The sequence below is a fragment of the Chrysochloris asiatica genome, unplaced genomic scaffold, assembly GCF_000296735.1.
Source record: "Chrysochloris asiatica unplaced genomic scaffold, ChrAsi1.0 scaffold00024, whole genome shotgun sequence".
In the NCBI taxonomy this organism is placed as follows: domain Eukaryota; kingdom Metazoa; phylum Chordata; class Mammalia; order Afrosoricida; family Chrysochloridae; genus Chrysochloris; species Chrysochloris asiatica.
In genome coordinates, this window is record NW_006408542.1 from 2538537 (window position 1) to 2553120 (window position 14584).

The 14584-nt window shown below is 39.2% G+C and overlaps 1 protein-coding gene across 1 annotated transcript in view; it reads left to right on the forward strand.

The window, feature by feature from the left end:
* Positions 1 to 14584, forward strand: part of CRIM1 (cysteine rich transmembrane BMP regulator 1 (chordin-like)) — a 270004-nt gene that overhangs the window by 160658 nt on the left and 94762 nt on the right. The window contains exons 6-7 of the mRNA XM_006839357.1: positions 7850 to 8032; positions 10636 to 10833. Of these exons, the coding sequence (XP_006839420.1) occupies positions 7850 to 8032; positions 10636 to 10833 (381 nt within the window). The remainder of the gene's footprint in view (positions 1 to 7849; positions 8033 to 10635; positions 10834 to 14584) is intronic.

Consider the following 14584-nt stretch of genomic DNA (forward strand, 5'->3'; position numbering starts at 1 on the left):
GGTACTTTCAGTATTCTTTTCCAACACCATAACTCAAATACATCAATTCTTCTACAGTCTTCTTATTCACTATTCAACTTTCGCATGCATATGAGGTTATTGAAAATACCATGGCTTGGGTCAGGCGTACCTTAGTCCTCAAGCTGACATCTTTGCTCTTTAACACTTTAAAAAGTTCTTGTGCAGCAGATTTGCCTAATGCAATACATCGTTTATTTCTTGACTGCTGCTTCCATGAGTGTAGATGGTTGATCCTAGCAAAATGAAGTCTTTGACAACTTTAATTTTTCCATTTATCGTAATGTTATTTATTGATTCAGTGGTGAGGACTTTTGTTTTCTTTACATTGAGCTGCAACCCATATGAAAGGCTGTGGTCTTTGATTTTCATCAGTAAATATTTTAAGTCCTCTGTGCTTTCAGCAGGCAAGGTTATATCATGTGCATATTGCAGGTTGTTAATGAGTCTTCCTCCAATACTGATGCCATGTTTATTTTTTTCCTTCGTATAATCCAGTTTATCGGATTACTTGCTCTGCATACAGGTTGAATAAGCTTGGTGAAATTATTCAACCCTGTCACACACTTTTCCTAATTTTAAACCATTCAGTATCTCCTTTGTTCTGTTCGAACAACTGTCTTTTAGTCTGTGTACAGGTTTCTCATGAGCACAACTAAGTGTTCCGGAATACTCATTCTTTACAATGCGAAGAATAGTGATTTTGTTATGATCAAAGCAACCAAAAGCCTTTTCATAGTCAATAATGCAAGGTCAACATCTTTGTGGTATTTTCTGCTTTCAGCCACGAACCATTTGATTTCAGTAGTGATAGCCCTCATTCCACGTCGTCTTCTGAATCCAGCTTGAACCTTTGGAAGTTGTCTGTCAATATATAGTTGTAGCTTGTTTTGAATTATCTTTAGCAAAATTTTGCTTGCATGGGATATTAATGATATTGTCTGACTTCCACATGCCATTGGGTCACCTCTCTTTGGAGTGGGCAAAAATATGGATCTCTTCCAGTTAGTTGGTCAGGTAATTATCTTGCAAATTTCTTGGCATAGATGAGCGAGTGCCTTCAGTGCCTCCAGTTGTTGAAAGATTTCATTTGTAATCTATCAATTCCAAGAACTTTGTTCTTTGCTAGTGCCTTCAATGTACCTTGAACTTCTTTCTTCAGTATCATTGGCTCTTGATCATATGTAACCTCTTGAAATGGTTGAACATCCACGTTTTTGTTTTTGGTTCAGTGACTCTGTGTATTCCTTCCATCTTTGTTTGATGCTTTTTGCATCATTCAGTATTTTGCCCGTAGAATTTCAGTATCACAAGTCAAAGTTTATATTTTTTCTAAAGTTCCCTCAGCTTGAGGAATGCTGAGCATGTTCTTCCCCAATCTGTTGTTGTTAGGTGCCATTGAGTCAGTACTGACTCATAGCGACCCTGTGCACAACAGAATGAAACACTGCCTGATCCTGAGCTAACCTCACAATTTTTGCCATGCTTGAGACCACTGATACTGTCACTTTGCCAATCCATCTTGCTGGGAGTCTTCCTCTTTTTCTCTGACCCTACACTTTACCAAACATGATATCCTTCTCCAGCAACTGGTCCCTCCTGACAATATGTTCAAAGTATGATTGCTGTTGTTACCGTTAGGTGCCATTGAGTCGGTACCGACCCATAGCGACCTTATGCACAGCAGAATGAAACACTGCCCGATCCTGGGCCAACCTCACTACTGTTGTCACACTTGAGTCAATCGATGCTGCCACTTGGCCATTCCATCTCATTGGGGGTCTTCCTCTTTTACTCTGACCCTCCACCAAAGTATTAGGAAAGATCAAATACACATTTACTACAGGTGTGAAAATACTTACTCAGCTCTAACTTGTCATGTGACTTAAGTCACCTGATTTCTTTAACTTTCACTTTTCTGATTTTAAAAATGGAGATTAATAGCTTCCCTTTTCTTCCTAGCAGGATTGTCATAAGTCAAATGAGAAAGTAATTGTCTTCAGCTACAATACAAATGTAAAGTATTATTCACAGTCACAATGCAGTGGAAAACTTTAAAAGTACTTGAGGCATGCAAAGTGATGTATTAAAAGATGATTCTGGGACAGGCATGTGAACCCATGAAAACATGTGCAACATGATCTGTATTCACCACCTTAATGAACAGGGTGCAACAGCTCAGAAATTTCCTCTGATTAGGAGTGCTTTCTTGTTTTTCTTTTAACTGAGACATAAATTCAATGGCTTTTAAAATATATTTACAGAGTTGTGAAACTATAATAAACTTTAGAATATTTTCATCAGCCCCTTGAAAAAAAATGCCCCACAAACCTGTTAGCAGTCATTTGTTAGTCTTCTCCAAGATCTCTAGTCCTATGCAACCACTAGTCTATTTTTTGTCTCTATAAACTTACCTATTCTGGGCATTTCATATAAATTGTTGTTAAGTGCCATTGAGTTGGTACCAACTCTTAGTGACCCTATGTACAACAGAATGAAACACTGCCTGATCCTGGGCCAACCTTACAATCATTGCTATGTTCCAGTCCATTGATGCTGTCACTGTGCCATTCCATCTTATTTGGGGGTCTTCCTCTGTTTCTCTGACCCTCTACTTTACCAAACATAATATCCCTCTCCAAGGACTGATCCCTCCTAATAATGTGTCCCAAGTATGAAAGACTAAATTTGGCTGTCCTGGCTCCCAAGGAGCATTCTGGCTGTACTCCTTCCAACACAGATCTATTTGTTCTTTTGGCAGTCCATGGTACTTTCAATATTCTCCTCCAACACCATAACTAAAATGCATCAATTTTCTACGGTTTTCCTTATTCACTGTCCAGCTTTTGCATGCATATGAGGTTATTGAAAATACCATGGCTTGGGTCAGGGGCACCTTAGTCCTCAAACTGACATCTTTGCTTTTCAACACTTTAAAAAGTTCCTGTGCAGCAGGGTTCCCTCATTCTGTAGTATATATATTAGTACTTAGTTCCTTTTATGACCAAAAAATTCCACTGTATACACTGTCTTTTGTTTATCCATTCATCCGTTGATGGACATTTTGGTTCTTTCCACTTTATGCTGCTAGGAATAATGATGCCATGAACATTGTGTACAAGTTTATACGTGGGCATATGTTTTCATTTTTGGGGGGCCTTTACTTACAAATAGAATGGCTGCAGCCCATGATAACTCTGTATGTAATATTTTGAGGAACTGCCAACTGCTGACCATTTTATGTTCTTACCAGCTATGTATGAGTGTTACGTTCTCCACATCCTCATCAACTTTGTCATCACTTGTCTTTTATTATAACCATCCTGATGACGAAATATGTTGAGTATATTTTCATGTAGTTATTGGTTAATTCTGTATCTTCTTGGAAGATGTGTCTGTTCAAACAATTGCTCATTTTCCACTTTGTTTATTTGTCTTTTTATTGTAGAGTTTTAAAAAAATACATCCCAGTTATTAGATGTATGATTGGCAAATACTTTTCCCCATACTATCTGTTGTCTTTTAACTTTTTTGATGGTGCCTTTTAAAGTGTGAAAGTTACTAAGAATCCAGTTTCTTTTGTTTCTTGTGCTTTTAGAGTCATATCTAAGTAACCATTGCCTAATCCAAAGTCAGATATCCTTGTGTGGCGCTGTGGGTTGATGCGCTTGACTGCAAGGTCAGTTTGAACCGCATTGTTGGTGATTCAAACTCATAAGTCTCTCCGTGGAAAACCCTATACAAGGTCACTATGAGTTGGAACTGACTTGACGACACTTAACCAACAACAGTCTAAAGTCATAATGGTTTACTATATTTTCTTCTAAGCATTGTATAGTTTTAGCTCTTACATGTAGATCATAGCTCTATGATCTACTTTGAGTTAATATTTATACACACTGTAAGGTGTATCGGAGTGCTGGTATAGCCCTGTGGATTAATGTGCTGGACTGCAAGGTTAGTTTGAACCTCAAGATAGCAGACCAAGTTCATCAGGCACTGTTTGAAAACTCTATACAGGGTTTCTATGAGTTGTAACTGGCTGGATGGCACTTAACAACAACAAATAAGGTGCATTCGTTCATCTTTATTCATTTGCTTGTGACTATCCAGTCACTCCACCATTTGTTGAAAGCGGTTTCCCCACTCAATTATGTTGACACTGTAACAAAAATCAAAATTTACTTACATGTTTATCCTTAACACTAATTTTAAACCATTTTAAGTACCGTAACGCTTTATAGCAAGTAATTTTAAAATCAGGAAGTGTAGATCTTTCAAATTAATTTTTTTCCAGATTGACTGCTGTTCTAGTTACCTTGCATTTCTATATGAATTTTCTGTAGCTCCTACCAAAAAAAGACAAAGCCACTTGAGATTTTAATAGAGATATGTTGAATCTGTTGATTAATTGGGGGAATATAGTCCCATTTTAGCAGTCTTAAGTCTTCAGTCCATGGAACATGGGCTGTATTTCCATTTATTTAGTGTGCTCATCAATGCTTTGCAGTGTCAAGTCTACAAGTGTTGCCTTTTGTTAAATTTTTACCTATATATTTTATTCTTTTTGATCCTGCTGTAATTGGAATTGTTTTTTATTTTGTTTTTGATTATTGGAAGACTAGAAGCATAGTGGTTACAAATTGTGCTGCTAATCTCACAGTCAGCAGTTTGAAACTACCAGCTGTTCCGCAGGAGAAAGATGAGGCTTTCTGCTCCCTTAAAGATTTACAGCCTCTGAAACCCTATGCAGGGTCGCTATGAGTCGGAATCGACTCCATGGCACATAGCAACAACAACAACCAACAGAAATATAATTAATTGTAATTTATTGATCTTATACCCTGTAACTTTGTTGAAATCGTTCCTTAGTTCTGGTAGGTTTTTTTGTGGACTTTTAAAGAAAATTTTACATATAAGATTATGTTATATGTGAACTTAGTTTTTACATTTTCTTTACTAGTCTGGAATACGTTTTGTGATTTTTTTTTTCTGGCTTAATTGCCCTGGATAGAACCAGGTTTGGTGAAAAACAAAGCTCTAGAAATTGGCATAATAGCAATTGAGTATGCTATTTGAGTAGCAGTGAGGAAAATGATGTCCTTGTCTTGTTCCTGATCTTAGGATAGAATCCTTCAGTTCTCACTAGTAAATTTGGTGCTAGTTGTGGGTTTGTTTTTAAGCACCATCTATCAGGTTGAAGAAGTTTCCTTCTATTTTTGCTAGTTAGTTGGGGGTTTTTTTGTCATAAAAGTATATTGCAGTATGTCAAAAGGTTTTTCTGTGATTTTTGAGATGATAGTGATTTTGCCCTCTATTCTTACATAGTAATCAGTAGATTTTACATGAAATGATTTTGGATATTAAACTAACTTTGAATTCCTAGAATAAACCCTGTCCAGTCGTGGCATATAATCCTTTTTACATGATCTTGACATTCAGACTGCTAGTATATTTTTTTTAGTATTTTTGCATTTGTATTCATAAAAAAAAAATTGATCTGCAATTCCCTTGTTAAGTGATTCTTTACCTAGTGGGAATACATTTAGATCAACTAAAATTAGAGATAAGGAATGTATTTAGGGAATGTGTTTCAGGGTGGAAAAATATTCAAAAGCAGTTAATAGCATGATAAAAATTCTAAATGTGGAGCTATCATTCCTTAGCAAAGCAACACTTTGAAACAGTGAAAAGAGCACATGATTTTAGCTACATGAGCTAATAGTGTGTTTGTTTCTATCATTTGCTATATGTGTGGCTTTGTGTAAATTGTTTAACAGCTCCTTACATCTGCAATAATTTTTATGTCAGTTAACCCCTATATAGGGATTAATGTATTCAACTACTATAGGAGATGTAGAATATGATCAAGTACCAATGATATTAAAGGAAAAGTCCAAGCTGCTCTGAACGCATTGGTGAAAAACAAAGCTCTAGAAATTGGCGGAATACCAATTGAGATGTTTCCTCAAACAGATACAATGTTAGAAACACTTACTTGTCTATGCCAAGAAATTTGACAACTAACTATGTGGTTTAATACACGCATGGGCACACACACATGTAGTATCCCCTTACTCTGTTTATATGTCTGTCACTTGGTCTTTGTATAGTTCCTAAGAAGCACAATTTAATGTTTTGTAATTCTCATTCTTTGTAATGCTGTCCCTAGTTGATTATGATCCACACAGTTTATTGCCTTTGCAAAGTTAATAAAATAGTAGGAAACATCTTTTTGGTATTCTCTGCTTTCAGCCAGGATCCATCTGACATACTATGTGGTTTATGGAGTCTTGGTATAGCACTGTGGGTTAATGCATTGGACTGCAAAGTCAGTTAGAACCACAAGGTCTGTAGTTCAGGCTCACCAGCCACTCCTTGGATACCCTGTACAGGATTGCTATGGGTCAGAACCAACTGGACAGCACTTAATAACAGCAACATGTGGTTTAGGCAATTCTGGTGTGGTGCTGTGGGGTAAAACACTGGACCACAAGGTCAGTTTGAACCACAGGGTCTGCGGTTCAAACTCAACAGCCGTTCCAGGAAACCCTATGCTGGGTGATATGAGTTGGAGTTAGAACTTACTCGATGGCGTTTAACAACAGTGGGGTTTAAATCAGCAAATTTGTGTGTCAGGGTGAAATCCTTTTTCATACTTAGTTGGTATGCTGTGCATATAATCTGGAGAAACTGGAATATATTAAGAAGAACATGGCATCAGGATTGGAGGAAGACTCATTAATAACTTGCAATCTGCAGATGACACAAACTTGCTTGCTAAAAGCAACGAAGAACTGAAGCACGAATTAATAGAGATCACAGACTACACTCTTCAGTGTGGATTATACCTCGACATAAAGAAAGCTTCAGTGTGGATTATACCACAACATAAAGAAAGCTTGGCAAAGATTGAGGAAGACTTTGGAAGAATTGATGCCTTTGAATTAGGGTGTTATCACAGAATATTAACTGCAGCATGGCCTGCCAGAAGAATGAATAAATCTGTCTTGGAAGAAAAATACAGCCACAGTGCTCCTTAGAAGTGAGGATGGCAAGACCTCATTTCAGATGCTTTGAACATGTTAACAGGTGGCACTAGTCCCTGGAGAAGGACGTCATGCTTGGTAAAACAGCATGTACGTGAAAAAATGGAAAGGCCCTCAATGAAATGGATTAACAGAGTGGCTGCAACAATGAGCCTCAAACCTAGCAACAATTGTGAGGATGTGTGTACAGTACTATGCAGTGCTTTGTTCTGTTGGACAAAGTTAGTTATGAGTCAGACTGACTTGACAGCACCTAACAACAAAAACAACATAGGGATTAAGTGAGGTAATGCATTGAAAGAGTTTTGTTAACAGTTAAGCACTTTTGAAATTACTAATTGTTAAACCAGCAAAAGAAAAGGCTTGAGTAGATAACAGTAGAAGAGTAGAAGAATTTCACTCTAAAAAGGCCTAAATTTAAAAAAAATTTAACAACTTAATTTGGATCTAGGATAATCTGTATTTAAGATAGAAAGTGATTTAACAAAATGAATATAATTTCTTCAAGATGCCTATTGTATCTGTAAATTTTCATGGTCATAAAGTGCCTTCATTTGGGTTAAGAAGAAGTTGATCCACATTTTGCTGAGAAAAGTTTAATCATAGGTGTAAAGAAGGTTTCAGTATGTCTTGCTTCTTTAACATTGCTTTGCTTTATTGTTCTAGTTAAATAGAATTATTTTGTTTAGTGAATTTGCATCACATTATGAAACGTGCTATTAGAGTTCTCTAGAGACTGGGAAGCATAAATAGACACTTTGATTTGCTTTAACTCCCTTTAGAAACAAAACCAGCTTGTGTGTTCAACAACGTGGAATATTATGATGGAGATATGTTCCGAATGGACAATTGTCGATTCTGTCGATGCCAAGGGGGTGTTTCCATCTGCTTCACGGCCCAGTGCGGCGAGCTGAACTGTGAGAGGTACTACGTGCCCGAAGGGGAGTGCTGCCCTGTTTGTGAAGGTAAGAAAAAAACACCAATTGAAGGTTAATAAGGGAGACATGGTTCGGGGTTATGACAGCAAAGTTGACCTTAGTCAGTTTTGCCCCAAATTAGAGGAAATATTGAAGAAATTATCTTTTTATGACATTATTATCTATCTACTGAACGTAATATATTCTTTTATGACCTGTATAAAAACACTTCCTAGAGGGAAGTTGTACCCTGCTTTAGACAACCAACCAGCTGCCATAGAGTTGATTCCAGCTCATGAATCAGAGTGAAACTGTGTGTCAGCATGTGTCAGAGTGAAACTGTGCTCTTCAGGGATTTCAATGGCTGAGTTTTTCCAAAGCAGAGCACCAAGGCTTTCTTCCAAGGTGGGCTGAAACTTTCAACCTTTGGGTAGACTCTGAGCGAGTTAACAATTTGCACGACCCAGTCTGTAGGCTAATATGAGACTTCCAAGAAGGGATTTTCGGTTCTCCTCTGCTACTCCCAACAGTTCCTTGGCAAGTCCCAGTGTTTTCCTCTGCACCCTGACATTTCAAGTTCACCACCTACTTTCCAATTGTTGAGTCACAACAGACAGCCCATATTGCTGACAGTCACAGCCAGTTACTCTAAGAGGAACTGACCCTGAGTCTTTAACATCCCCATCTCCCTCCAGTTGGCATCAGGACAGTGCTCCTCGTCCTCCTTTGAATATGTATGAGGTGACCATGGGGTCATTCCTTCCAGCTCAGGGTCCAGCTGGGTGTCTGGTGTGGCTCCGGATGTTGTGCCTTCTCTATATCCCCTTCTCCTCTTCAACAAGTAATGATTCCATGATCCTCTAATAGTCTCAGTCCTCTTTCCTTTGACGTTCATAAACAGTAAACATTTCATCCCTGAAGTTCATCTACTACAGCCCACACATTTTAAAGAGTAGAAAACAGAAGTTCAGAAAAGTTAAGTGACTTACGTGAGTTTTCAGTGGAGCCCGAGGTCTCTTGTGTTCTTCCACACACGCTGTTGGCTCCAGGCATGGGGGATGAGGGGAGGGAGTCAGGTGAGTCTTCTCATCCTGACTGGATATCAGAGCTTCAGTCTGAGGTCAGCCCTGCCCACCCTGTGCCAGAGCTGACCCTGTTGACGTTTACACAGGAAACAGGATATTGTCATGCCTTGGTCTATACCTTTTCCCATTTCCCTAAAGTCCCTTTAAACTTCCCCCACTCCATGTTTGAGCTTTGTTTATCACATAAGTGAAATCTGTAAAAATAATATTTACAGCATTACTTTTTCTTCCAAAATACTTTCCTAACGTAACAGTGGACTGAACATAATTGCGAGGATGGTAAGGGTACAGGACACGAAGTGTTTTGTTATTTGTGCTTAGGTTCACTAAGAGTCAATTCCACCTAACAACACCACCACTGAGGAATTCTTCATAACAGTTAAAATCTTTTCCCCCCATTACAAGTTATTTTAGCCAATACAAGAGAAAGGTGGTTTGTCATTGGGATAAAAATCAAACAGAAAAATCACCTCAAACTTTTAACCTTCCCAATTGAATCGCTGCCTTGCTGCCCCCGGTTTCTATTAGTCTTTGAAACTATGAAGCTGTTGGTGGTGTAAAAACATAGATATGAACCTCTTTGTAATGATCATAATGAGTTGTCTGGGCAGGGATCCGGTTATGTCTCATTTCCTGGAATTCAGGCCCAGGTTCAAAGTGGAAATGTGAATTCTGTTGTGTAAGACTTTTTATAAAAGAATTGAGAAAGTCTTCTCTAGCTCAGGTCTCTTGGCCTCTGCCATCTCTAAATCTGCATTATTTTAAATCCTGGCCCTTCTTACAATGCCCTAGTACCGCTTTTGAATAAAGACCAGCAAGCTCAAAACTACCTGAACTTAACTCCCAGCACAGTGAAAGTGGCTTCTGAAGGCTGTTTTTTGTTTGTTTGTTAAAAAGAAAACTGAGGTCTTTATCTGTTTTCTCTCATGAGAGAGAGATGGGGATTTTGCATTCAGCACTTAAGTCCTTGTCAGTAACCTCAGAAAGCCTCCAGCCTTTTCCTAAGGCTCAAGCATAGGCCATGATGTAAACTAACCTTGTCATGAGCAAGGCCACAGCCAGGGCCTCCCAGACCACTGGGACACCACAGAGATACAGTCCAGTGAGTCCTAGAAACAACAGAAATCAATAAGTGAGCTGGAAGCATTATTCTTAACACTTTGCAGGTGATATAATTGAGGTGCGAGAAACACTTAAATGAACAATTCAGAAAACACTGTCAGATCCCAAAATGGATCTGTGGTTTCTAATTACCAACTCACAGCTCTGTGCAAGTTTCTTGCCCCTGTGGAGCTATAACACCTGCACGTTGATTTTTAAAAAAAAGTTTTTTTTTATTTTAATAGCACAGGTCCCCTGTCCTGACTGCAGTGTCAAAGCAGGTGGACATAAATCCTTGGGACAGCTGTTTGTTCATGGACGCCCAGTCTCCTCATGTAGCCTTGAGCTGATCTCAGTTGAGAAAGAACTGCTGCTGATGAGAACCTAGAAAAAAATGTCTCTAGCTCCAAACAGGTAGGCTATAGAATACCCTCAGTCTTACTCTGAGCTCATTTCTTCATTTAGATCCAGTGTATCCTCTTAATAAACCCGCCGGCTGCTATGCCAATGGCCAGATCCGGGCTCACGGAGACCGGTGGAGGGAAGATGACTGCACCTTCTGCCAGTGCATCAATGGAGAGCCCCACTGCGTCGCCACAGCCTGTGGGCAAAGCTGTATGAACCCCGTCAAAGTGCCTGGGGAGTGCTGCCCCGTGTGCGAAGGTAAGCCTTGTCGTTTCATGTTGAATAAACTTCTACCAGTATATTCTCGTTTGTTTTTTATTTCCTCAGGCATAATGTTTGCTCCCTGCTGTTACCACTTACAGATGTATTTATTGCACAGCCAAAACTAATCATTTTGAGGAAATGTTGCAGGCTTAAAATGAGAATAGTGTGGCTTTGTTTTAATGTTACAAATAATGCTTAATCTGAATAGTTTACAGTATAGACATGTGCACATTGTCATTCAGTTCACATTAAACCTGATTCACATCCAAAGGTCAAAGCTGTGACTTAAAATTGGAAATATGACCTGTGACTCAAGTGTAGCCTGTTTCGCTTGTAAGCTTTCTTTCATAAACCCAAGGGTGCTGGGAGCTACATGAAAAAACTGGAACCATCAAAGGCAATTTGCACTGCCTGATGCCCTAACTTTTAGCATCCTTTCTGCTTCTAATATCATGATGGGTGAGACTTTACAATTCTTCCATTTGCTACTTCTCTTCAGTTTAATAGAGGGGGAGGCCCAAGGCACTCTGGGCTTGTCTTTCTGCCCCAACCCCTGTTTCATTCCATTCTCTTAGCCTGTGTGAAGATTCTTTGCACACGTGTTTGATCAGGCTTGATCCTCTGCCTGAGCCTGTTAGTACAGACATGAGTATGAATATTTGTAGCAGTAGAGACTGTTATTAAGAAGTACATTTGCAAAGTGCAGTTACCTCAAAGGGGTCAAAAATGAATTCGTGTTAAAGATGGATCCTTCTAGAAAATTTTTTTTTTCAAACAGATAATAAGACACTGACAGATCTTTTAAGAAATTCAGTTAGATAGCTCAAAACCAAACAGCTATCCGATTGATTCTGACTGATGTGGATCCTGTACAGCAGAGGAGAAGTAACTGCTCCATAGAGTCTCCACGGCTGCGGTCTTTATGGAAACAGACTGCCTCATCTTGGTCTTGTTTTTCAAACCACCCACCTTTCAGAGAGCAGCCCAACATATAACCCCCTGTACCACCGAGGCTCCTCAGATAGGTAGACTAAGTCTGTATCAAAAAGTCTTGGCTTTTAACTAAGTTTTCATAAACTCAGGCTTCAGAGTTTGTCTGACCAGCTTCATTCACCTCTGAGGGGTTAGACTTAATAAAGGTTTTTTTAAAGTACACAAATTTTAAGCTGGAGAATTCTCATTCTATGGACATCACTAGTTCCCTTACCGTTACTCTGCTCAGAGTACAGCTGCCACATTCCAGAACTTGATAGCTTTTAGATGACCAATTTTGTGGAAATCACCCACCCCCTCACACACAAAGGCCTCCCATTTCCTGAAGGCAATATTTCAGCACTGGAAAAAGGGGTATGCAGTATAGACATACTAGTGGTTGTACTGTCAATTTTACATGAAAGGTTGAAGCAAAGAAAAGTGGAACATCTACTAAGAATTAGGGGGACAATCTGATGTCAACTTGAGATATTTAAGTAGGCCTGTGTGTGTGTGAATACTGTAAGAAAAATTAAAAATATAAATATATAATCTAACAAACATCTAGTGACAGTGGATTATGTGGCAAGTTATTTTTAAATCAGCCATGGCTCTGGCTATGAAATAGTCCATAACAGACTTGGGTTTCAAAAAGTTTGTGCGAAATGGATACCTAAACAACTCACGGAAGAGCATAAACAGAAGCGTTTGGACATGTGCAAACAAAATTGGGACTGATACTCGATGGAAGGTAAAAGTTTATTTAAAAAAAAAAAAAACATTGCTGATGAGATGGATTCATCACTATGAGCCTGAGAGTAAATGGCAGAGTATGGAATGGAAACATCTTCAATCGCCAACCAAGAAAAAAGTTCAAAAGTCAACAATCAACTGGAAAATTGATGCTTACAGTTTCTGAGATTCTCAAGGTGGGGAGGGGGGGCAGTATTGGAACACTATCAGGAAAAAGGTTCTACATTCAACAGTACTCCCTACAATGAGAGGCTCACTGAAGAGTTGAAACCTAAACTTCGGATGAAGAACAGAGGGACTGCATACAAGGGCATTGTGATTTTTCATGATAATGCACGTCCTCACACCTCTGCCCACACTGTTGACACTCTGCAAAAGTTTGTTTTTGTGGTGTTAAAGCACCCTCCCTATATGCCTGATCTTGCTCAATCTCACTCACCTGCCTGGTCCCCTGAAAGTAGCCCTTCGAAGATCAAGGTTCACCTCTAATGAACAAGTGAAGACAGCAGTGCAATCGTGTCTCAAAGCTCAGCCTAAAACATTTTTTAATAATGGAATATTAACAGATGAACAAAAGGTATTGAAAAGCAAGGAGATTATGTCAAAAAATGATATATTTGTCTTTTATAAAAGTTGATTAAAATAAATTCTATGGCCAGAGTGCAGATAATTGTTGAATCACCCTTGTACAAGATAAGTGAAAAAGCATTGCTACTAGGACTCTGGTTCCTACATGCATGGGTTTACTCCAAACATGATGTGTTTCAATTTATCTCTGCAATCAGTGGATAGCTATAGGGAAGTTCTCTCAGTAATATGCTTGTCTTAGTTTCATTAACATGCCGTGGGGAGAAAAAAAGGTCCATTAAAAACAGTGGCTTCTGAGGGGATCTACTGGACCAGTTAGGGTCCTGATGTGGCACTGTAGCTTAAGCACTGGACTGCAAGGCTGCTTTGAACCACAGAGTTGGTAGTTCAAATTCTCACCAGCCACTCCTCGGAAACTCTATACAGGTTCTATGTGAGTCAGAGCTGGCTCAACACACTTAATAACAACTGGGCCAGTTAAATTAAAGGCAGAGAAGTCAGCTCAGAAGGCTATAGTGACTGCTTTTGGGAATCCCAAAAGGGTGATCTTGATAAATTATGAAGAAGTTTTAAAAAGAAAATTGAAAGCGACAATGGTGAGAAACAGGCCAGGAAAGTTGCACTAAGGAAGTGTTTCCATCACAACACTGCACCTGCTCATTATTCAAAGGTAGTAGGACTGTCCTAGGAAAATTTCTTTGATAAGCCTTACCTCAGCCACCCTATAACCTTGATCTTGACCTTCAGACTTCTTATTGTTTCTCAAAGAACATTTAAAAGGAAGATGATTGTGTCCCTCTAGCATGCCACGAGGTTGATGGTTCAAACCCACCAGCTGCTTCTTGGAAACCCTATATAAGGTTGCTATGAGCCAGGCTCAGTGCCACTTAACAATAAGAGGATGTCAAAACTGCCATTTTGTCATTGTATAAACTGAAGATGGAAACACTGCCTTCAGAAGTACATAGACCTGTTGTTGTTGTTGTTAGGTGCCATCGAGTTGGTACCGACCCATAACGACCCTATGCACAGTAGAACAAAACACTACCTGATCCTGGGCCAACCTCAGTACTGTTGCCATGCTTGAGTCCATCAATGCTGCCACTTGGCCAATCCATCTCATTGGGTGTCTTCCTCTTTTTCTCTGACCCCCCCACCTTACCAAACATGATACCCTTCTCCAGTAACTGGCCCTTCTTGACAGTATATCCAAAGTATGAGAGACGAAGTTTGGCCATCTTGGCCTCCAAGGAGCATTCTTGCTGCACTTCTTCCGAAACGGATCTATTGCTTCTTTTGGCAGCCCATGGCACTTTCAGTATTCTCTTCCAACACCATAACTCAAATGCATCAATTGTTCTACGGTCTTCCTTATTCACTATCCAGGTTTCACATGCATATGAGGTTATTGGAAATACCATGGCTTGGGTCA